The sequence below is a fragment of the Delphinapterus leucas genome, chromosome 2 (genome assembly GCF_059928025.1).
Source record: "Delphinapterus leucas isolate spDelLeu-1000000601 "Yukka" chromosome 2, BTC_Dleu_Yukka2, whole genome shotgun sequence".
NCBI lineage: Eukaryota > Metazoa > Chordata > Mammalia > Artiodactyla > Monodontidae > Delphinapterus > Delphinapterus leucas.
In genome coordinates this window covers 139,820,268-139,844,927 of record NC_143130.1, presented here as the reverse complement: position 1 = coordinate 139,844,927, position 24,660 = coordinate 139,820,268, and the positions used below count along the sequence as shown (strand labels likewise).

At 41.7% G+C, this 24,660-nt stretch overlaps 1 protein-coding gene across 7 annotated transcripts in view; it reads right to left on the bottom strand.

The window, feature by feature from the left end:
• The window catches only part of DAAM1 (dishevelled associated activator of morphogenesis 1), a 179,277-nt gene that overhangs the window by 97,480 nt on the left and 57,137 nt on the right, over nt 1–24,660 (bottom strand). For 5 of the 7 annotated variants that reach the window (XM_089907762.1, XM_089907764.1, XM_089907761.1 and 2 more), the window contains exon 2: nt 15,872–16,090. In XM_089907762.1, coding sequence (XP_089763888.1) covers nt 15,872–16,054 — 183 coding nt within the window. In that variant the 5' untranslated portion in view covers nt 16,055–16,090. The other 2 variants (XM_089907765.1, XM_089907767.1) reach the window with 2 other exon arrangements.

Sequence of the window (24,660 nt, the reverse complement as noted above, 5' to 3'; positions counted from 1 at the left end):
CACCTCAAACATGAGAATAATATATATCTGATAGCCTTCTCTCAAGCAACCAAACTCATGCAACCAAAACATTTTTTGAGTGTCTACTAAATGTTAGGCATTGTAGATGCAGGGGGTAGAAAGGTATCACAGAGCTCATGTGCTCGAGGCGGCAGAAGGGAAATCAAATAATCACACAGTCCGAGGGACGGTCACACGGAGCTGAGCTGTGAGAACCCACTTACTGTGGGGAGAGGTGGGGCGGTGAAGGCTGTGAGTGAACTGAAGGGAGGCCTGAGAAATGAATAGGAATTAAATAGGTAAAAAGCACTGCAGACAGTGAGCGAACAGCAACCTTGCAGGCCACTGTGAGCTTTGGTCTTTATCTTGAGAGCAATCAGAGGTCACTGGTAGACCTGAGCAAGGAGAGTGACACAGATTAAATAATAATTGGGAGTGCCTAGGCACAATGCCCAGAGTGTAATGAGACCCCCATCTCTCCATTCCAAAAGTATCTCTGCTCTGACTCATTCCGTTTTAATAATATGGCTGAAACAAGCATGCAAGATTCTAAGAGACTATCACACAGCCTTAGAGATCAATCAACACCTACTCGATGTCCTACCCATTCCAGGACCGTGTCCAGACATTACAAAGGATGCAAAGATGAATAACAGACCTGGATCTCATGGAATTCAGATTCTAGTTAGGAAGACAAGAGGACAGAAGGCTTCGACAGCTCCTCTCCTTAGGATAAAGTCCAAATTCCTTAGCTGGTAGGTAGGGCCCTTCATGGTATGGCCTTTGCTGACTTGCCCCACCTTGCTGCCCCGGCTGTCACCTCCCTCTCCTCTCCCCTCCCCTCCCCCACCACCAGCAGCCACCTTTCAGCACGTGGGATCACAAGTTGCCCATTTTTGAATCTTCTGCACATGCTGTTCCCTTTTCCCAGAGAGCCCTTCCCACCATGTCTAAGAATCAATCCTGTTTATCTAAGCTTTTTCAAGGGATCTGCTATTCCCCCCAGGAAGTCTACCCTGACTTTCCTGGGGTGGGCAGCCCCTCTCTGCTCTCCTAACCTTACGGCATTTATCACATTGCTGCAGTTATGTGATCAGCATGTATGACTCCCTTTCTAGATTCATCCCCAGGGGGCAGGAATGAAATTTGTTCTGTTCATTTTCGCATTAATTGCCAGTCCCCAAAGCAATATCTGACGTAGCTGGATTGCAAAGAAAAAAGTAAGGTTAGGGAAGCTGGGGCAGCTGGGAAGGAGGGAGAGGGGATTACTCTGGGACATAGTGAAGATCAATGAGTTTCGAAGATTAAAACCCATTCTTTTCTCTTTTTTGCAGTAAGATGTACATACAGTAAATGTACACTCCTAAGTATACAGTTTTCAAGTTTGGCAAAGCTTTACACTGAAGTGGTTTTTGCACTTTATGCGTCTGAAACTGCTTGTACCATTGTACAACTGCTTCTCCCACCGGCAACATACGGCAGTTCCAGTTACTCCACATTCGCACAAACATTTGGTGCTGCATCTTTCTAATTTTAGCCATCCTAGTTTACGTGAAGTGGTGTCTAAATGCAGTTTTAATTTGCATTTTCCTGATGACAACTGATGCTGAATATACCTTTTCACAAGTTCACATGCTGTTCATACGCATTCTTTCATGAGGTATCTACTCAAATCTTTTGCTCATTTCTGAGTTGTCTGTCTTATTGTTGCAAAACATGTCCTTTGTCAGAGGTATGTACTGAGAGTATTTTGCCTCACCTGTGTCTTTTCATTTTGTTAACAGTCTATTTTGATCACTGTTTTTTTATAAAATATAACTTATTATTTCTTTTAGAGTTAGTGCTTTTTGTCTTCTGCAAGAAATCTTTGCAAGTTGCAGATCAAAAAAAATATTCTATGGTTTCTTATGGAAGCTGCTAGCTTTAGTTTTACCTTCTGTGTTTGAAGCTACACCCCATCTCACAGACACCACTCTTGGGGTCATTCTCTGGTTACAAAATGGATGGATTGCTTTTGCCTTCTTTCTTTTCCAGCTACTTGCACTCATTTAGATACACTGCTGGGCAAGTTGGGGAATGGAAGCACAATTAATGCAAGGAGGAAAAATAACAGAGTACAAACTAATTTGAAATCATCTCACACATTAGTTTCTTCAAAGCTATGAAATTACTTCAATGTAATATTACAAGAGAATTTTTCATTTTGATAATTAACTCAAATACTGAAAGAGGCAATCATGGAAAACAAAACAATTAGGATCACTGTACCTCAGATAGTATCTCTTTACATGAATTTTTTAAGGAAAAAAAGTCAATCTATAGAGACAGAAAGAAGATCAGTGGTTGCTTGGGGCCACAGGCAGGAGCAGAGACAGACTGCAAATGGACACAAGAGGAGATGAGGTGATGGAACTGTTCTAGAACTGGATTGTGGTGATGGTTGCAAAACTGTATAAATTTAGAAAAATGCACTGAACCGTACACTTACAATGGGTCCATTCTACGGCTTGTAAATTATATCTCAATAAAGTTCTAAAAAAAAAAAAAAATCAAGCCTGGTTGTTGGAGCCCCAGGAAAACAAAGAATTCAGAGTAGAGAAAATAGAGCCTTGTGTACACAGTAAGGAAAGAAAATTCTGGTTGAACATTAGATAAACCGAGGAATTGCTTTAGAAGAGAAACTGATTGAAAACAAATGTATGAAGAGGAGGGAAAGGGAAAAAGCAGAGCTCTTTACTGTAACTAGTTCAATCTGGGAAATGGGACAACTTCAGATACAATTATTGTTTGAAACCGTGATCACTTCCATGAAATATTCCTGTCCTTTCCTTGGAAATTACATAGATTCTATTAGTATGCATTCCACGTAGGCCAAGAGGTAGGCAATGTTTCCCCCAATGTCCCTTAACATTAAATTAGGTGATAGGTTAATATTAATGATTGAAGTCCTGAAGAACATTTTCAGCGTTTTTTGTTTTTCCTGAGTGGTGGACTAGAGAAGAGTATTGGCTCCTCTGCGGGTCAATAGCCAAGTTTTTCACTAAGATTAACAAACAAATGTAGTTAGCCCAACCTCCATTCCAGTTGCTTTTAGATCACCTTACTTTTACTTTTTACCTCTCACCTTACTTTTTTTTTTTTTTTCCTTTTTGCAATCCAGCTATGTCAGATATTGTTTTGGGGATTGGCAATTAATGCAAAGATGAATAGCATAAATTTAGTTCCTGCTACCATACCTAAGACTGGGATGGCCTAGCTCCTTTCATCGGCCAAAGAATTTTTTTTTTTCATATTATTCTTTCTTGGACAGAGTTTTAAAAGTTAAAGGAAAATGATTTAGCAAATGAAAGAAAAAGAAACATCTGCACCAAGCATCACTCCTCTCCACAGAAAGCTCAAGTTTCTTAAAAACTGAAAGCAACGAATAAAACCCTAAAGGCTTTTCTTCTTGGGGAAGATATCAATTATGTTTTTCATAACTTTACAAAATATTTATTTCATATAGTTATAATATCTTGGAGAAAAGGTAATAATTAGACATTTTTTTATTAAGAAGAAAAAACTTTGAAGGAAGCCCAGCTGCAGGAACTAAAATTCTAGTTTCATCCCTAACAAAGCATATTATCAAGCCCCACTTCTAAAAGATTCTGTACAAAGAAACCCCACCAGTCCTACACTCTAGAGTAAGCAGGCAGCTCTATAGAGAAATCTATTTAAATCAGAAAACAGCTGGCACAGTACAAATCTAAGGAAATGGACTGATTTGCTAAATAAAGCAAGGGAAAGAATTTTGAGATAATATACAATAAGGGCCTTGAATGAGTTGAAAAGCTCTTGTCAGAGATGTGAGCTAAACTGAAATATGGGATTATTTATAACACCTTCAGTCCAATATTTAATATTTATTCTTTGAAAATCTACCACGTCAATAGATTTCAGTAAGCCAACAACAAGTGAGTTTCCAGCTAACAAGAGAAATCTCTAATAAAGGAGCTCAGGATTTCTATTTCTAATGAGTTAAGCTAACTCTATATTCACACAGAAGTAGGAAGACATATGATGAACGCTGGGAGAAATGGAGATTAAAAAAATGAGGAGAAGGCTTCCCTGGTGGCGCAGTGGTTGAGAGTCCGCCTGCCGATGCAGGGGACACGGGTTCGTGCCCCGGTCCGGGAAGATCCCACATGCCGCGGAGCGGCTGTTCCCGGGAGCCATGGCCGCTGAGCCTGCGCGTCCGGAGCCTGTGCTCCGCAACGGGAGAGGCCACAACAGTGAGAGGCCCGCGTATCAAGAAAAAAAAAAAAAAAAATGAGGAGAGGGAGAAGCTAAGACAGGTCCTTGGGGTCACCCTGCCAATCAACCCATTGTTTTGTATGTGTTTCTGTTTTGGGTTGTTTGGGTTTCTTGTTTTGGCTTGCTTTGTTTGGTTTTGGTTTTGGTTTTGGTTTTTAAACAGTCCCTGACAAGGTAATCATCCATCTGACTCACTGTATAGAGCTCACAGAATTTTCAACATTTTATTATTCACACAAGGCTAACTTTTCTCCTTCAAATTAAATACACCAGGTATTTACCCACAGCAAACGGGCCCAAGTCACCCATCCTAACCCCACCCACCAAAGGTTTCCCACATGCCCAGCAAGCAGCAGCCCCCTGGGGTTCACCTCACATACACCCAACACCAGCAGTGCCTTCCCTGGATTTAGCCCTCTCCCTCGTCCACCCTCGCCTCCCATCCCACAACTCAACACCACCAGATATAAGTCAAACCCTCTCAGAGGGACGAGTGAACAGGCCTGAAGTCACATGACATGGTGAGAAGTACCACATCACAGGGAAAAGGCCAGACAAGGCCGTGGAGGGCTGAAGGGTGACACTGTGGCAACAAAAAGATTACCCTTTTATAAATGGATGGAGAAAAGGTATTATTCAGCTGTACTAAATCATTAAATTTATGAACATCCAGCCTTACCACAGCAAATGACCTTCGCATCAAGGAGTCATGAATTGACATCACAGCTCTTAAAATTTAACCACGATGACCCTGAGAACAGTATTTTATTTTCATAGAGGTGGTTTGGAAACCTGAAAGTTAGATACGACTTTTGTTTGTTTAAACAGAGGTGCATTCAGTGAATTATTACCTATTCCTAACCAGTCAGGAAAGACATAAATGGAAAACAACGGAGAGTGTTAAGTCCCAAAAGGGATGTGTACACACAGAGAACAAACCTTGAAGGTCTTCAGCCTGTACGATTTCTGCCAACGTTCTTAGTCATTACACAAAATACCACAATGTGACTCACCACCACCTACACAACAAGGTTCTCTGTGTCTGATAGAAGTGTTTTCATTCGATATATTAAAAAAAAGAAGTGAGAAATCCCACAAGCAAAGGGTGACTAATAGAAATAATTTTTAGTACCTCACTATCCATGGTTAATTGTTTTATTCTATTTCCTTTCCTACTTTTAATAGTAGGCAATGCAAACTATCCAGTTTGCTAGATGAAGTCTGCTGCTAAACCTGTAGCCTTCTTATTTGGCTTCCTTGCGTTATTTCAACTAGAAACTCATTAGAGTAACTTTAATTTTTAATTAGTCTGCATCACCAGCAGCTTTCCAGTAATCTAAAATAAATAACTCTGTTCTAAACATACGTTAAAATCATCTCCCAATACCCATCCAGCCACCCAAATTTCCAATTTTTATATTTATAATCTAATACAACTTCTGTTGACAAGGCTTAATTGAGAGAATTTCTAAGCAGTGTTTTCCTAAGTGAATGGAGGGACTTTGTCTCCTGAGACACAGAATCAGCTTATAGAGTGACAGATGAGAGAGGCACCCTAAGGCCCTGTGGACAACTGTGAAGCCAAGTTCCATACACATCCCCCTCCCTCAGTGACACCAGCAGTGCTATCGCCCAGACCCCTCCCCACCAGCTCAGCATGTCCTCCAGAGACTTGTTGGGCAGCTCAGCTGACACTTTTAAGTTTTAATTGGGTCAAAAGATATCTAGCACAGTGAGTCTCTTCCCACACTGCAGCTATTTATTTATTTTACCATGTAATATAAGGTAGAGAGACTGTTCAGGACAGAAAATATTTCTTAGACATTATCACCCTTAGCCTTGTAATCTACTATCCTTCATGCCAGCCACTCTGGTGCTCAAACAGTAACTGACAACCAAATGAAGATGAGTAAACAGAATGACAATGGGTGGGTAGGGATGTAGGAAGAGTGCAGCAATCAGCCCAAATCTATCACGACTACTTCAAGAATAATTCAAAATAGGAACCCAATTGCTGGATGATTCAGCCGTCATTAATTCCTGCACACACACATGCATACATTCACTCAAATACATCCTGAGCATCTCATGTGTAATCCTTCAGTAGTAAGTTACTCATCCAGGCCACAAGCATTTACTGAGCATTGATTCTGGGCCAGGTACTGCTCTGGGGATCCTGAGAGTGAAAAAGCCAGATAGGATGCCTGTACCATTCTGCTCTCTGAATGCAAAGAGGCATGTTCACAGTGGATTTAACATAATGAGTGTCCATATGTGAATAAACTCAAACCAATTGTTCAAAAGATGGCAAAGGACTTGCTTTTTCTTCTATATCTGAGAAATACCCATCTTTTCTGAAAACAACCCATGCATATATTCTAAGTGAGCTTCCAGTCATTTGGTTCAGTTTAGTTCTTAAATATTATATTGTGTAATGAAATAAACATCTAGCAGCGGTAGGATGTTTCCAGTAGATTCATTTAAAATTGGACAAGAGGGGGAAAATTCCTTTTTTAGGAATCTCGTTTTTAAAAATATATATTATATATATTACATATATATATATTTTTTCCTTCATCCATGAGCCAGAAAATCATAACTAAAAGATGTAGCTGGTACTGAGCTCCTACAACACGAATCAAGAAACAGTTTGAAATTCCAGAGGAATTCTAGGAATTGAAGGTAGAGGATAGGGGATTCCAATCACAGCAGATAAAAAAAGAGTTGAGGACAGTTTACAACTGAAATACACGATCCATGTATTGGGCATTCACCTCCCGCAGGCCATGTGACATATGTTTTGTGAGAGCAAGTGGTGTTTAAATGATTCCCAGTGCATCAATAGATATTCTCAAGTGCAGTTATTTGTACAAACTAGCCATTACTGAAACACCTTTTCAAAATTACACTTGAAAGCTTACCTAAACCACACTACTTATAGAGATCAAATTATCCTCCCAGTCTTTAAAACCTATATTGGTTTGTATGGGGACACGTAAAGAGTTGGCAAGTAGCGCAGTTTGCTGACTTTGTGTAACTCGCACATGGTAGCCTGAGGATTAAGTTAAACAATCAGATTTTAAGTTGTAGCCAAAAGCTAAGTAGATACATACCGCTCAGCATCTCTTTAGGACTCCTAATAATGAAAATCATCAAGGCCAAGGGGACTCATAACCATTTTCTCAATAACATTATCGGTTCAGAGATGGTTTTACAGTATTTGTATTAAAAAAATAAGTAAAAAAATAAAGGTTTCATGTTTATTTCCTCCATCTCTCCCTGCGTCCCCACCCCCATTTCAGTCCCTAATCTAAATTAAGAAGCACCCAGAAATAAATGGACTGATAACAAACTATCTAACATGAAGTAAAAAATGTAAATGGAGAAAAGGACATTTGGAATGGTCTTGATGAGATAAGATATAAATTTAGGACTAGAAGGAGTAAAATGGTTTTGTGGTTTTATCTTAAGCGTTCCTGGATTTGTTTTTGTGAATCAGAAGATTGAAGAAAACTTTGAAAACCATCTTGACCATCTTACTGTCTCTAAGCAGACAGGACCTCAACCAGTACAAAGAAGTGTATACTGTCCATTGGGATGAAGATCTACTGCCAATCCTACTTGATTCCTGGATTTATTACAAAGTTCTGTTCAAAAGTACAATAGATAAAAGCAAGCGAAACCACCTATATCCACATCCCCTGTATGGCAAATCATCAGGTGTTCTCAGGGCCTAAATAATTTGTTTATAAAGTTCTGGGTTTAGGATTGTTTTGGTGTCACCTTTAAATTGACTGTATATTGGCAGTAGTCCACATCTACCCCATAGGAATTTTAGCACTGAACACATTTAAGCCCATATCTACACTCCCACTTCCCTTTGTGATGTATTACATGTTTTCATACTGTTCCAAACATTTTTCTATGAACCCATCAAGTTGATTTATCCAAAAATGCAACAGTGTCAAGGGAATATCTACTCAGTATTTTTTTTCTTCTCTGTCAACTAACTATGTGCTTTAGATAAACAGGATTTTCTCTTTTGACTTTTATAGGTTTGTCAATTGAAAAAACAAAATTAACCTCATGGAAATTGAACAATTTTGATATCAATTCCTTCATTAGACTACGATTTTTGGCTTCCAGACAACTGAACATTTTGAGACTATTCTAGATATATCTTTGAAGTCTTTATACAGTCTGATTTCCTCTGCTTAATTACCAAGCAATCCTTTACACTCCAATTAAGAACAACAGATTAAAAATATGACTTCTTACAAGCAGTTTTTTGGTTCTTCCATCAGGTTAATATCAAATGTTCCTGCTACCCAATTTTTTCATCTTTCTTGGAGACAAGGAACTGAATAGCTCCTGCAAGAAACTTTCTATTCTTAGTCATGGTCTTCGTATAAAAGGCAAGTTTTAAAAATAAACAGATAAAAAGTGTTGAAACTTTTCATCAATTCTGGTGATAATGGAAAAATTTTATTATTAAAGAGCGCTTAAAATAGCCCTAGTAATAAAAGAAATTATGTTGATAGCCTGAGAAGATTGGTACCAATTCACATGGATAGTAAAAGAACAAAATCTGAACACTAGTAAATCATAAGACTAATTTTGATTCCTGTAGCTCTTTTCATACCAAAGTGACTTCAGGACATAATGAAAAATGAAGAGATTACTGATGTAGGTTCCCAAGGGAATTCATCTGGCACAGCTTACCTTGACTGTGAATTCATCTAACTCCGATACATCAACTAAATCCTCTCATTCCTACTTTCTTCATTTCTCAAAGTCTATTCTGGTTACTAATATTGAGAGTGTCCTCAGGACTTAATAACGATAAAACTGACCCATACTAAGTTATTATATTTATGAACATACAAATCTTCTCATTATCCACCATCACTATCTTCCCCATTGAGACGTTAACTTTTGTTGACAGTCCTCAATTGCATAAAAGGTGATCATTAATAAATTTCTCAATAAGTTTCTTTAAAATATTTTATGTTTCCTGGAAGGCACAGCACTGTATAACAAATTATCCCAGAACATTAGACCCATTGCCCAAATAAATGGTAGACTAAACACTGAATTTGAAAGAAGGCAGATTAATCAGGAAACACTGTAAATGGAATTGGTAACATTTCAGGCTTAGGAAAACTTGGGTCCATACTGCCTGTTATTCCCAACTAGCTATAAATTCACAGTGATGTACTATATTAGAAAGGAAAGTTTTCCTCTGGTCAGTCTGTGAAACTGATTCCAAGTACCATTCTAAAATAATGATCATACTTGTCATAAACCTGGTTTTGCACCTAAAACCTCACCCAGGAAAAGCAGTTGTACATTCTGATGTTTCACAAGGCAAGAGAACTGAGGGAACCTGTGAGGAGATACCAGTTCCAATATGGCTGTTCCTGTGAAATATTCTGCAGGATACCCTTAGCCCATCAACTCTTGGCATATTCAGGAGTCTATGTATTTGGATAGAAAATTGGAAGGGAGCTCTTGGTAAATTCTCTTTCCTTTCCATTTCAAAATTAAAGTAGGCAGAGGAGGTAAGCATTGAAACAAGGCATCTCACCTCAACAACTGGACTCAACGGAAAACATACTCAGAATCTACCCAAGGAGACATGACACTTTTTGCTAAAACTTACTGATACCTCAGTAAGAGGTGTCAGTAAGAGACTGCAATGAGCAAGGGTTATTTTTGTAAATATAACCAGACAGCAAAATATTTTTACGTACTTTGGTATATTTAGTTCATTGAGAAAACCTGTAAGAAAGCAGAGGTACTGTCCTTTGGTTCAAATAAGAATCTGAGATATATAATTAAATCAACACAACCATCCCCATCCCCTTTTCCTGGCTCTCAGAACCCCAATCCGCTCAGGCTCCTATTTCACACTCTATCCACACTGAACTTTCAGCTCCTTGAGCTTTCCACATTTTATCTCTCACCTCCCAATCCCATACATGCTGTTTTCACTGTCTGTAACACTCTTTTCTCTCCTTTTCCCCTGGATAATTCCTTCTAGTTTTTCATGTCTTACATTAAATATCACTTCCTCCAGGAAGGCTTCCAAGATCCTTCCACACTAGGTACCTGTGAGGCTTGGGGGTAGGTGTGAGTAAGCAGCATCCTCCTTCCCCAACAAGAATGGAATTAAATGACAGCTAGGTTAAGAAATCAAGCAAATGGAGATCAAAATACCTTCCTTTTCACTCCTGAAAGCTGGGTTGGAGAACCCAACTTTCATCTGTAGACAAGTGGGCTTGTTGAGATTTCAGTGCTGAATTAGACACTTAGCCACCCATCATGGAGACAGCTGGACAATTGCAAACTCCCCAAGGGGGTTCAAACCTATGAAATTTATAGCACCAAGGGTCACAGAATGTATGCTTTCTGAAGGCAGGTTGATTTGCAGAGAATTAGGGAAAGGGAGAGAGACTAAGCTATGCATATTCCAAAGAGGAGTTGGAAGAGAAGCTGAGAATATTACTTCCCAGCAAGAGAGCTAAGAGTGATGGAAATAGAACCTGGGAATCAACTCTCACCTTGTGAAAAAAAGAGGGGAATAAAGGTTCTTCCCCAGGAAAACGTACTGCTGGAGCGGCCCCTCTCACAGCCCTCAGTCACAGTGGATAAGAGTGCCTGTTTTGTTGCCTGTTTCCCCTGCTAGACCTTCCGCCCCACAAAGTCATTAAGGACCAGCTGCCTCAGGGCCTGGCACAGAGCAGGCACTTAACACACACACATACATCAAAAGAATCGATCTGTCAATTAATAACACATTCTTCTGTTTTTCCCCAAGGAAATCTTCCACTGCTAACGTCAAGATGGAAGAAGTTACTTGAACAAGGACAGTGCACAGAGCTATCATCCCCAGCACTCTTCAAATATGTTGGTGGCGATAATCTAAGACCTAAAAACCCTGTAGAAAAGACAAGACTTCAGCTGAATCTTATTTTCCGGGAAAAATGCTGAATCTCAGATTGGTTACATTCTTTTTTTTTTTTGCGGTACGCGGGCCTCTCACTGCTGTGGCCTCTCCTGCTGTGGAGCACAGGCTCCGGACGCGCAGGCTCCGCAGCCATGGCTCACGGGCCCAGCCTCTCCGCGGCATGTGGGATCCTCCCGGACCAGGGCACGAACCCGTGTCCCCTGCATCGGCAGGCGGACTCTCAACCACTGCGCCACCAGGGAAGCCCTGGTTACGTTCTTGATTTGTGGCTGAGGCAAAGGGCAAAGCAGAAGTGGAGAGGGGAGGAGGAGGAGGTAATACAGAAAAAGGATTGATGCTCAAAGGCATAAAATATAAGCAGACATCACACTAATGCTCAATATTTTATTTTTAAATATTCCAAATCATTTAAAAATTGTTGGCAAGAAGACTTTATTTCTATTTGGCAATTCTCTCTCTCTCTCTCTCTCTCTCTCTCTCACACACACACACACACACACACACACACACACACACACACACCACATTCCCAAGTTACACATCCTCAGTTCTCCAGGAGGTATAGAACCGTTTTAAAAGCAGCTGGTCGACCGGTAGGGAGTGGAAACTAACAAGAGTTGGCAAAGATGTGAAAAATTGGAACTCTCATACACTGCTGGTGGAAATGTAAGATGATGCAGTGCAGCCACTTTGGAAAACAGTCTGGAAGTTCCTCAAAAGTTATATGCAGTGTTATATATGACCCAGAAATCCCGCTCTCAGGTATATACCCATGAGAACTGAAACTATATTTCCACATGACAAAACTTGTATATGAACATTTAGAGCAGCAAAACTCATAATAGCTAAAGACTGGCAACAACCCAACTGTCCATCAGCAATGAGTGGATAAACAAAATGTGGTGTGTCCATACAACGGAATTTATTCAACAATAACAAGAAATGAAGTACTGATACATACTACAACTTGGAAAAACCTTGAAAAGATTACACTAACTGAAAGGAGGCAGTTACAAAGGACCACATATTATGATTCCATTTATATGAAATGACCAGAATAGGCAAACTCACAAAAACAGAGACTAGATTAGTGGCTGCCTGGGGATGGTAGGGTTGAGGAGAAGTGGCAAGTGGTGGCTAATGGGTAAGGGAGTTGCTTTTGGGGGTGATGAAAATGTTCTAAAATGTATTGTAGTGATGGGGGCACTACTCTGTGAATGTACCAAAAACCAGTGAATTGTACCCTTTACACAGGTGAATTAGAGTATGTGAATTGTACCTCTACAAAGCTGTTACTGAAAACAAAGCGGGGGGTGGGGGTGGTATGGGGCAGAGTGTGGGTCTGGGACCTCCAGAAATCACTACATCCTGAAGTTGGACTGCTCCGGACTGCCCCACCTGTGGTAGGGAGACTGTTAGAGTATGAGGCACTGCTCAGGGCCCCCATTCTTTAAAGATTCACACGGCTGACCTCTCACCCACGCCTGCTTTATTTATGAGATTTATGATAAGGGTGCAGTAAGTAATTCTGAAACCAACCTATTTGGTAACACTTTAAAATACATCAAAATGAGTGACTCATCAGAAGAGACAAAGGAAACTAGTTTATAACAACCGGCTCTGATGAGATGCTTTCCACCAGATAGAGGCAGAATGGTCTGCAAGTTAGGACCCACACTGGCGTGCTCCCAGCAGGCAGATCAGCTTTCAAGAAAAGGAAAAGCCTGAGATATTTGCCCGGGGTGTTGTGTCCAGAAAATACCTGAACTATCTCCTATCCTTCTCGTTGTACTAGGATGTGGGGTATAAAGCACCCATGACTAGGTGCCAGCCTTTTAAAAGAAGCTGTCTTCTTTGATCTTCACACCAACCCTAGCAGAGAGATGGCATTATCCCCATTTTGTAGGTGAGGAAATAAACTCAAATTCCAATAGAACCATTTCAGAGGAAGTTACCCTAGGTTGCAGCGTGCTCTGACTCCAGAGGCCACGTGGCCTCCCTCTCCTATGCATGGGCACAGGCAGAACTGCTCCGCGACTAGTCAAGAGAACCCAGGGCAGAGGTTCCCAGTGGCTTTGAGCCCACCTCCTTTGTCCCAGGACACCCTTGGCAGTTGGATGGATCCGTGGTCTAAGTCCCTGAAGTCAAGAGTAGACAAAAATCTATCCATCACTCACCAGGACAGATACAAACCTCAAGATAATTTGTTTTCCAATGGTTTTGGCTTAAAGTTCTGGTTTGGCATTGGCTTTTTAGCAACTAACAGCTGTAGGCAATTTTCACACAGAATAAAGACATCAATAAGGCAGAGAGTGGAATTTTCTCCTTTATGAATACAGAACAACGAGCTGTCTTCAAGATGTACATGGAGCTGCCACCACAAAGGCTCTGGCTTGGGTCTCATTTTGGGAGGCTGACAGAATACAACTGAAAGGACAATGGAGGTGGATGCTTTGAGTGGAACTCGCTCTGCCCACCAGCTCCACCACTGAGGAGGCCTTCATCTCTCAGCAATATCTGTCTCCTTAGGTTGACTTTTGGCTTTAAAATACTTTAACTGGGCAATAACGCCAAGCACATCAGTGCATCATTACTGCCTTTCTTGATAGCCATCCTGATACAGGATTTACTGCCCATCCCTGGGAAAGGACTGTGTCCTCCACCCATCCCAATAACCTCAGGCTTGGCCATGTGACTTGTGGTGCCAGTCTCTACAGAAGGATGATATGTCCTTACCCTGTGTGATTTGCATTGGCCAAAGAAATGTGGGCTAAAGTGACACGTGTCGTTTCCAAGCATAAGCTTAGAGCCTGCTAGCAGTTCACCATGTCTCTCTTTCCTATTCCATCAGACCTGGGTCTTGGTCTTGAGCAGAATATGGCACAGAGCAGAAGCACAGCTGACTCACACTGGACATGCAGCATCAGCAAGAGATAAGCCTCTGCTGTTGTAACCACTAAGATTTTGCTGTCACAGGATAAACTAGCTGCAGATGACCGAGACGGCCATGAACACTGATCCCCTCCACTTCTCTTCTCACTTTCTATCCCTCCTCACAACTCACCTCCTCCAGAAAGCCTTCCCTGACCACCCTCCTCATCATTGTGTCCTACACCCCAAAACACATTTACACAGAGGTGTGTGTGCTTCTTCCTTTGGTGGCATTATACCTCTTGTTATACTACTGAAACTGTCAGCTCTTTGGGAGCAGGTTCTAGTTTTCCGTTTTGAATCTCCTTGCTAGCATCTAGAACAGAGTTCTGCATGCAGTGGGAATGGGAGAGGGTAGAGAGAGATGCCTGAAACACTGAAAATATTTAACGCCATCAAGTGTAAACATGCTGCCAGGAGTCATCTCTTTTCCCCACCGATGTTGGTTGGTAATAAGCCCATTAATCCACTGAGGAGGCCAGAACTCCAACATCAGCTTCATAGTACTCTCTCTTCTTGGCTTATCTCGTAAGAGAAGCTTATAGGTGAATCCTGGTCCATCAAAGCTGGAGTGACAATCAGTTCAGTTATTAGCCCTTGAGGGCAGCGACACAGCCTACGCTACTTTTTTGACCTAAGATTCATGTAAAATGATAGCAGTCTCTAGTATCTGTTGAACAATATAAATGGTCTGATTAGAACTAACTCCGTTACAAAATGCCAGTGGTGATCAAGGGAGGATAGAGTCCTCATGTAACGTCTATTGAACCCCTAAGAAGGGGCAGGCTTTGGGCCATTCCCACTCTGCATTATTCTCATTTAAACATTACATCAAACCTAGGAGAAGGTGGGTTTTTTTTTTTTTCTTCTGCTTTCCGGAATGTAGGCTCGGAAAAGTCATATGCTTTTTCCATACTGATACAGATAATAAAGTCAGAGCAGTAATTTGAACCAAGGTCTTCCTAATGCCCGTGCCAGTGCCCTTAACAGTACCATAATATCCTCCGGAACACAGAATGGGAAGAAACACTACTTCACAGGTGCTGCAGAAACTTGAAGAGAGCACCTACATCTCTTGATGAATGGGTCCTACACTAGATACATCCCTCACTTCAGTATAGTGGATTCTAAAATACGATAGTATCTATAAAAAGCTTCCCACAACAGTTATTATTGCAGTCCTATCATTAGGCTAAATAATTATACTCTACTTAAGTAATAATGTCTTTCATCCAAGGATCAAGGACGGGAGGGATAGTATGACTAATTTTTTAAAAGACACTATTACTACACACTGGGAGTGGCGGGAAGCATGGGGTAATCCCAGCAGGTGTGAAGCAGATGAAGGAAATATTTGTGCACACAAGCATCTCAGGTTGGGATGGGGAGGAATTAGAAAGGGCAATTTAGGAAGCAGTCGTGCCACATATCTGAAGACCTAAAGGTCTAAATCCCTCCACTTAAAGCACCAGCAAAGCCCTCTGATGTAGTGATGCTACCTTTTCTTTCTCCTTCTCCACAGGCTCAGTGCTGACAGTTGGGGGTGCAGGTCGAAGGGATGGATGGGGGCCATTTCACTGAAGAAAGGCAAGCCTGTGTCTAACCAAACTGTCCACATCCTCTCCCCTCCCTCCTGGATAGCCCCGACTACCCCTGGGATGGAAGTCTGAGACTCACCACAAGTTCACTGAACATGACGTCCAGCTCCTCCACAGGGGGCATGGGTAATGCTGGCTCCATGGTCTGAAGCGCAAAGTTGCTATCATTTCGCAGCCGATACGTGATTTCTGGGTGATCATTATTTCGGAAACAGCAGAAGATGAATGAAATCCCCCGTCCACCTCTCTTCCTCGGGGCCATAGCTGAATTCTGTTCTATTTCTTGACCGATTAAACTCTGCGAAAAGAGGACATGACATGTTAAGAATACAAAAATGGATAAGGTTTATATAGTTTTCAAGTCAGACCAATTCAAGAAAGAGCCCGGTGAGCCAGAGGCAATGTCAGTGGAGCCAACATCTGGAGGCAACGTCTGCAGGGCATAGGGGACAACGTGGGCAGAGAGCACATGCCCGTCTAGGCACTTGTTCAGTGTTTCCTATGACCCACTGCTGAGCAAGCAGTAACACTCCAGCCACCTCACGCCATGGCATATGCTCCAATCCCATTGGGCTCCGGGCCGTTCTCTGCACATCGTGCGCTCTTTCTTGCCAACCCATATTGTTCTTGTTACTCCCCTGCAAGAATGACCTTCTCTTTCTTGCCACCTAGAGGATCTCTTACTTATCCTCTAGGGTTCGATTGCAATTTCTCCTTTACTTTCCCCAAGCAGAATTAATAATATATATGCTAAGACATATCTATCCATTCCAGCTCATGTCACAGTCGAAGTTCCTTAGGAATGTGTCTTCCTATTAGACTGGCAGAACTCAAAGCAGGGGGAAGGGGCTGTGTATCAAGCAACTTGGTGGCCCTAGTGCCCCGCACAGCACCAGGAAGTCAGAAGACACTCAGTTAATGTTAATTGTGTTGAATAAATTCATAACAAAGGAGGAGTGACTTAACACAAGCTAGAAGGGTCCGAGATTTTCAAACAGAAAAGATCAAATGAATTCACTGATAGAGAGATGTTTAAATAAATGATAGTATATTCACATAATGGAACATTACACACTCACTAAAAAGAACGAGGCATCTGTGCATGTAGATATGGAAAAATGTTCAAGATACTATGTGATATGTATACTATATACTACAGGATTACATGTTTTAAAGCATTTATGAATATACGTCAGGAAGTGTTAGCAGCAGTAACCTCCAAAAAGAGGGGATGGGAGAACTACTCCTTTTCACTTTATACCCTGTTGAATTTGAATTTTTACCATAAAAATACATTTTTAATGACTGCATAGTTTTTTTTTAAGTTACAACTGCATGTATTGTCTTAGAAAAATTTCTAAGTTATACTGTCAAGTGAAAAAAGCAACTCAAAGAATAATGTGTATAACATGTGCCATAATGTCTTTTAAAAACAATCTTATACAAAAACCTAAGTAATTTCCATGGGACTGCATAGCAAAAGGCCTAGAAAGATACACAGCAATTTCCTAACTCTGAGAGAGGAAGGGGTTGGGGAAAAGGCAAGAAAGGAAACACATTTTTTATTTTATATATATATATATATATATATATATATATATATTTATTTATTTATTTTATGATGAGAGCATATTCCTGTATAACTTCTCTAGATTGTCAATTTTTAAAAAGAGATGAGATTGAAAGGAAAAAGAAAGGTGGATTATGAATTGGCCCTTGGTGAGCTGGAAGGGCAGAGGAGGAGAGCCACATCTGTGCCAGGAAGATGGTAGGAACAAGGGCGTGAATTCCAGGGAGGAGCCAGGGGGAGTCAGCGTAGAGAGGAGGGCTGGTGTTGAGAAGCTGCAACCCAGGCTGAGGAGTCTGGATTTATCCCACAGAAACTGGCAGTCACACTTAAAAGCCTCCCCTACACTTCTCTCTTTAAAAAAAAAAAAAAATTAGAGAAAGCAGATGTGGTTGGGTCTTGACTACTCATTCTTTAGAGCTGTGGGCACATGACTTTGATGGAGAAGCTACGGTGACCGCTGAGCACCACAGAGAGTGCACAACAGATGATCCGGCAATATATTAATGTCCCCGTCCTGACAAACACAGCACGTGCTGAGACACAGGGCTAACACTACAGCAGGCACTTCCTGAGACAGAAGAGAAGACCTGAGGGGGAGGCAGAGGCCCGCAAGTATCCTCGAACTGATTTCTACGGGCGAATCCATAGAAACAGGGTCAGAGCTGTGTCACCCCCCAGGATGAATTTAAAACCAATGGGTAGGGCTTCCCTGGCAGTGCAGTGTTTAAGAATCCGCCTGCCAATGCAGGGGACAGGGGTTCGAGCCCTGGTCCGGGAAGATCCCACATGCTGCGGAGCAACTAAGCCCGTGTGCCACGACTACTGAGCCTGCACTCTAGAGCCCACGTGCCACAGCTCCTGAGCCCACGTGCCACAACTACTGAAGCCCGCGCGCCTAGAGCCTGTGCTCCGCAACAAGAGAAGCCACTGCAATGAGAAGCCCGCGCACCGCAACGAAGAGTAGCCTCCACTCTCTGCAACTAGAGAAAGCCCGCACGCAGCAACGAAGACCCAATGCAGCCATAAATTAAATAAATAAATTTATTAAAAAACAAAACAATGGGTAAAGCTGTAAGGAGACATAAGGAAGAATTTTCTAATGTCTATGATTGGGATAGGATGCAGGTGAGGAGTCCCTGGCTCCATTGTCTTCAGACTGAAGTTAGCTGTTAGAAATGCCTAAGGTGTGTAAGGTACCCCAACTCTTAGACGGGAGACGGGAGAGAGATTAGAGATTTTCAGCAAGTGTTGACTTGAGCGTCTCACTCCAGCTTCAATTCCAGCAGCTCTGCTTTTATACTTTTTTGGATATTGATATATTAGGCATCGATCTTATTTTATAAAAACGTCCTGAGGCTACTCACTGCAATTATAAGAACATGCAAAGGCCAGGCAACAGCCTCCAAGGGCATCACAATCTGGCTCCTGCCTGCCTCCCCACCTCACCCTGTAGCTTTCTTCCTATGGGTCACTGCACTTCAACTACACTGGCCATGCTGGGTCCTGCCTCAGGGCCTTTGCATCAGCCATGTCCTTGACTGGCGTGTTCTGGCCACATCTATGCACGGCTGGTTCTTTTCATCATTAAGGCCTCAGCACGAATTTCACTTTCTCAGAAAGCCATCCCCAACCACTGTATCTGCCCCAGTCCTGTTCCATGCTTCAGTCACTCTCTATCCCTTTACCCTGTTTGAAGTTCTTCAGGGCAAGTACCACTATTTCAAATTATCCACTGTGATTATTTCATGGGGGCAGGGGCCCTGCATATATTGCTCATTGCTGTGCCCCCAGGACATGACAGTACATGGGACACATGTACATGGGATACTCACATATTTAACAGCAGACTTTTACATAAAGTCTCATTTAAACAAAGGACTTTACTTCAAAAAAAATTTTAGACTATGGGGCATGGGGATGAAAGTCAAGGGGTCTTTAAGCTTTATCTGTACCATTTAAATTTTTAAAGAACAATGTATCCATACATCATTTATGCATTTAAAAATAAAAGTATACACACAGAAGAGAGACCAGAAGCAAGTGTGTCAACATTTAACAATGGTTAATTCTGCATAGTGAGGAAATGGATGTCTTCGTTGAACTTTGTTCTTGTTCTTAAGTTTTTTATAAGTAAAATCCAACTTATGGACTTTCAGCATCTCTTCCAATTCCAAAATCTGTCACCAGTTTCTTGATTGTGTAATGATGCAAACTCGGGTAAAAATTCTCATAAACAACTATGTTTTGCAAACACTCCTAGAGACAAGCTCTCCACTCACTTTAAGGGATAGTGGCCTCCGAAAGCCAGCAACTGGAAGTCCTGAGTTGGGAAGGGAGAAAAGAGGTTAAGAGCAAGGTATCGGTCATGGAGCCCTCTGTGATGACCTAACTGACTCTGGGATAAAGACTTAGCCGAGATACCAATATCCCATTCTGTTGAAGCATACATCTCCTGACCTAAGGAGTACTTATGCAAGGTCATATGAGACATATGCAGTACCTAGGATTCCTTTGGTAAATGTGTATTAATATCTACTATATGCCAGGCGTGATAGTAGATACCTAAGGATACAGAAAGGGGTGGGTCACTAGGAGCTTATAATCTGGGAGGAGAGAGTAGTGCACCAAATGATTATTACAAAAGTAATAATGACATGTTATACAGTTAAGTGCTATGTAATCAAGCAGGAACTATGTAGGGAAGAATCTGGTCCCTGATGCTTGTGTGGAATTTTGACAGATGTTAGAAAGCAGGGCACTTAGGCAGAGGGACCAGTGCAAACAAAGGCATGAGCTGGGAAGGGGCAAGTACACGGGGAGTGAGGGGTGGTACGGTACAGGTGGTGCTGTATAACATCTTCCCGTAGCTGAGCCCTGGAGGGTCCCATCTCCCTGCTTAAAACCTACCAGTGGTTCCCCAACACCATTCTAAATTGGCTTTCAGTGTGCTATCAAATCCAATTCCAACCCACTGTTTCTGTCTTTTCTATTTCCTTAAAAGTATCCTACACTCAGCCAACAGACCGTTTTCCACGTCCCATAAATATCTTGCACTCCCATCGTCTTCCATCCAGGTGGTCCACTCATTTCTTCTGCCCTTATCTTTGTCAACAGTGTCCCCACCCTGACAGTACCAGTCCTGAGAGTACTCAATGCAGTAAGCCTCATCTGCTGGTGGTAGATGAAGTTTGGTTCAATATTCCTGAAGGGCAATTTACTAAGGCCTTAAAATAGTCACAATTTTGACCTAAAATTTCAACTTCTGGAAATATATTCCATGGATATATTCAGAGACACTATCAAAGGTGTTTTTATAAAATTTTTCAAAGCTATAAGATCTTTGAAACAAGGGGATTCAAGAACAAAGCTGTAAGAGCAAATAAACAAGGGCATAAAATAGGTGTTAGTAATAGAGAACTATATGAAAAAGGTAAATAAATTATGGTACAACTAGATGATAGACCACCATGCAATCCTTTGAAAAAGAATATTTAATACAAGGATATATCGTACAGCACAGGGAATATAGCCAGTATTTTATAAAAACTATAAATGGAACATAATCTGCAAAAATTTTGAATCACTATGTTATACACCTGAAACTAATATACTATGGTAAATCAACTATAACTTAATAAAAAAATTAAAAAGAATATTTAATGACATGCAAATACTTATGATATATGAAATAAAAAATAGGTGTACAATGTCCCATTTATGTATGAAAAAAATGTATATATTGATACATGGGCAGAAAAGAAGGACAAGAGAAATACACTAAAATATAAGCAGCATTTAGCTCATGTCAGCTGTACGGATTACTTTTAAAAAACCCCAGAACTCTTGTACTTTCCAAGTTGTTCTCACAATACTACTTTCACAATTAATAAAACGAGATAAGATTTTTAAAAAACACTTTATATGATTATTTGTTTCTGTGACAGAGGAGGGGGAAATGTGTACGCAGAACTGTTCCTATCAAAAACTTCTAAGTTATGGTGATCTACACACCAGCTTCTCAAACTGTGGTGAAGGACGGTTTTCCCACCAATCTGTTACAAACATATTTTTGTAAAATACAGTACAAATATCTCAGTAATGTCAAATTGCTATAAGGCTTTCTCTAAGTGTACAATTCTTGCACTTTGTTAACCAGCAGGTAGGCAGCAATGGCACTGATGTACAACAGGAGATGGGAGATAAGACTTATCTCATTAAACTATAACTGTTCATGTTTGTCTCCGGTGTGTGTCCTCAGGGCAGGAACCACCTCCCACTCAAGTGTCCCACATACCCTACCACTGCTGGTCCGTCAACTGAAGAGAGACTGTTCAGAGGCTGCTGTCAAGGTCCGACTGCACGCGCATGTGTGTGGAAGGGGGCAGGGGAGGCAGTGTTCAGGCTGCTCGGAGATGAGGTCAAGGAAACAAAGCAGGCGAAGAAGGCCAGCTCATGGAGGGTCCATGCTCAGCCTTCAAGTTCATTGGCAGACAGTCTTGCTAACCTACCCACCCATCTGAACATGATCTGGGCCTGTTAGCGTTTTGAGACCCTCTACAATGCACAGCCAACAGGTACGGTAATCTGTGGTCTGGGTCTTTCTTCCCCCATTGAAGAGTCAACTCCATAGGGAAAAGTGCGCACGGCATGTGTTGCACAGTGCCTCACACATATAGGGGGGTAATCAATGTATTTGAGAAACTAATAAAGAGAGTAATTACTTTACTTTTGCATTTTACAAGTTGTTTTGCTTAAACACAAGTTATACTACGTTCTGGCGGTATAGAAGAGGGGAGCAGAGGAGACGTTAAGATCTAAGAAAAATCAGTCCAAAGCATTTTTCAAGTCTTAAAAATATGCCAACAGTTCTATAAACAGAAGAATACTAAGGGGTCTTGGCTAATTTCTAAGATGGGTAATGAGATATAGGGCCTATTACATTTAAGGACCTAATTGACATCATTTTAATAAGGACAAATATTGCCTTTGATAGGTGATTTGTGTTTAAAAGCCTCAGTAAATCCCAAAGACCAAGTTTTTATTCTGGTTCCTCTGTGGAACCCCAAATACAAGGTCCTCCACTAAGCCCATCCTTAAACTGTAGATGACGGCAAAACTTTGAGATTTCCAACAAGCAACCGTTTTTAATGCACTTACGTGGAGCTCCACTGTTCAGAGCCTAGTTTCCTGGATATAGACCAAAACAGGAAGCAAAAGTAATCATCTCACTTGACCCCTTAGTGGCAGTAGGCACTTCTGGCCGGCTCTCTTAACTGCTCTAGCACTTCACTAACGAGTGATCCCAACAACTGCCTGTGTACAAGATTCTAGAAGCACATTCACCCCCATCACTTCTTTCCATCATCCCCATTTGACACATGAGATTTAAGAGGAGACTTGGCAGGGAGTGGGGCAATTAGGAAGAGTAATTTGCGAGAGACTTGATTTGCTGGTGAAGGCAAAGAGATGTTTATTCTGAACAGCCTAATTGTTGGGAGTGGGGTTTGCAGAGGTCAGAGAACCTGCTTGCTTAGTGCAGCCTCCTCTCATCTCTCATGTGAATGACTACAACAGCTTCTTAACTCCTCTTCCTGACCCCAGTCTAGGGGTTGACAAAGCTTTTCTGAAAAGGGCCAGATAGTGAATATCTCAGGCTTTGTAGGCCATTAAGCCTCTATCACAACTGCTCAAGCCTGCCACAACATGAAAGCAGCCACAGACATCTGTGAACAAGGGTGTGTGCCTGTGTGCCAATAAAACTTTATTTGTGGACACTAAAATTGAATTTTATATAACTTTCTCATGTCACAAATATTTATTTTAAACCATTTAAAAATGTGGAAATCATTCTTAGCTCATGGAACATACAAGAATAGGTGGTGTGCCCACGTGGGCCCGTGGGCTGAAGGCTGCCAACAGCTGCCCTAGTCCATCACATTTATCCATTTAATTCATTGCGTCCAATGTTTATCAAGTATCAATCAGGTGCCAAACACTGTGCTAGGTACTAAAGAAAAAAGGCTGAAAATAAGAGAATATGTCTTTAGGGAGCTTATTTGATTTGAAGAAAGCAGGTAAAAGAATCAAGTAAACTATAACATAATTACTGATTTTAGTTAGTGTTACAGGGGATGCAAGAAGAAGATGAAAGAAAATGCTGGAGATGGTGCTGGTGGGAGGGGACAGCTACTTTAGATAGTGTGATCTGGGGGGGGGCGTTTAAAGTGAAGGCTGATGCATAAATGGGACGAGCTCTGCAGAGTGTCAGGGAAGAGGACTCCAGGCAGCAGGAGTGTGTGCCAGCCCAGGGCAGGTGGGGACCTCGGCACATTTGAGTCAGGGAGAAAGACTAGCGGGGCTGGAGCATAGCGAGTAATGGGAGTGTTGTTAAAGAGAGATGAGGTTGCAGGGGGCAGGGGCCCAGACCCCAGGGCCTTGTACACCGGAGTGAGGAATCTGGGATTTATTCTCAGCACGTCATAAATCCGACTGTGTCACTGGGCTCTGCAGTGTCTCCTGGATATGGTCCAACTTCCCAGCCTGGACCAAATAAAGACCCTCCTTTATTTTCTACCCTCTTCTCCCACACCTTAACTGCTGTGCACCCCTGTGCCCGCCCCATACACACATGCCCGCAGCAGTAGTTGCACCTCTGAGCCCATCCCTCTGCAGTCCCCTCAGCCTAGGTGCTCCTTTCCATCTTTACCTGACTATCTTCCACTTACCAGTCAAGACCACACTCCAATACTGCTACTTTTATGACCCTTCAATGTCCCAGAGATGGTCACACATTTCTTTTCACACCCCCAGCACCATATACATAGTTGAGTCTTTTTTTGGTTTGGGGTTTTTTTTAAATCCATGTCTGTTTCCCCCACTAAACTATGAGATCCTAAAGGCAGGGACCAAGTTTCATTCAGTGCCTGGCACACAGTATATTTGCAGTAAATGTCTGTTGAATGCAAAAGCACAAATGCCTAAGTGAACAGATGGTCTCATCTCTGAACTTCAGGGTGGTGCGACTCGGTGTTCTTCCCACAGTTGCCTGTAGATCTGTTTTTCACAACTGCCAAAACATTTGAAGGCAATCAGATTGCCAAGTGCTCTTTAGCCACTTGTCAAGATTTCTGATGCTGACAGTAGCCTCACAAACAGACTTCATCCTGGGGGTATCTGCAGCTTCCTTACAGTGAGAAATTTCTCTCTGGCCGAACTGGCTGGTACTTGGTTTTTCCACCCATCCTCAAGTAAACTCCATTGGAAACAAATCCGCTGATAGAATCTTTTAGACATTTTCC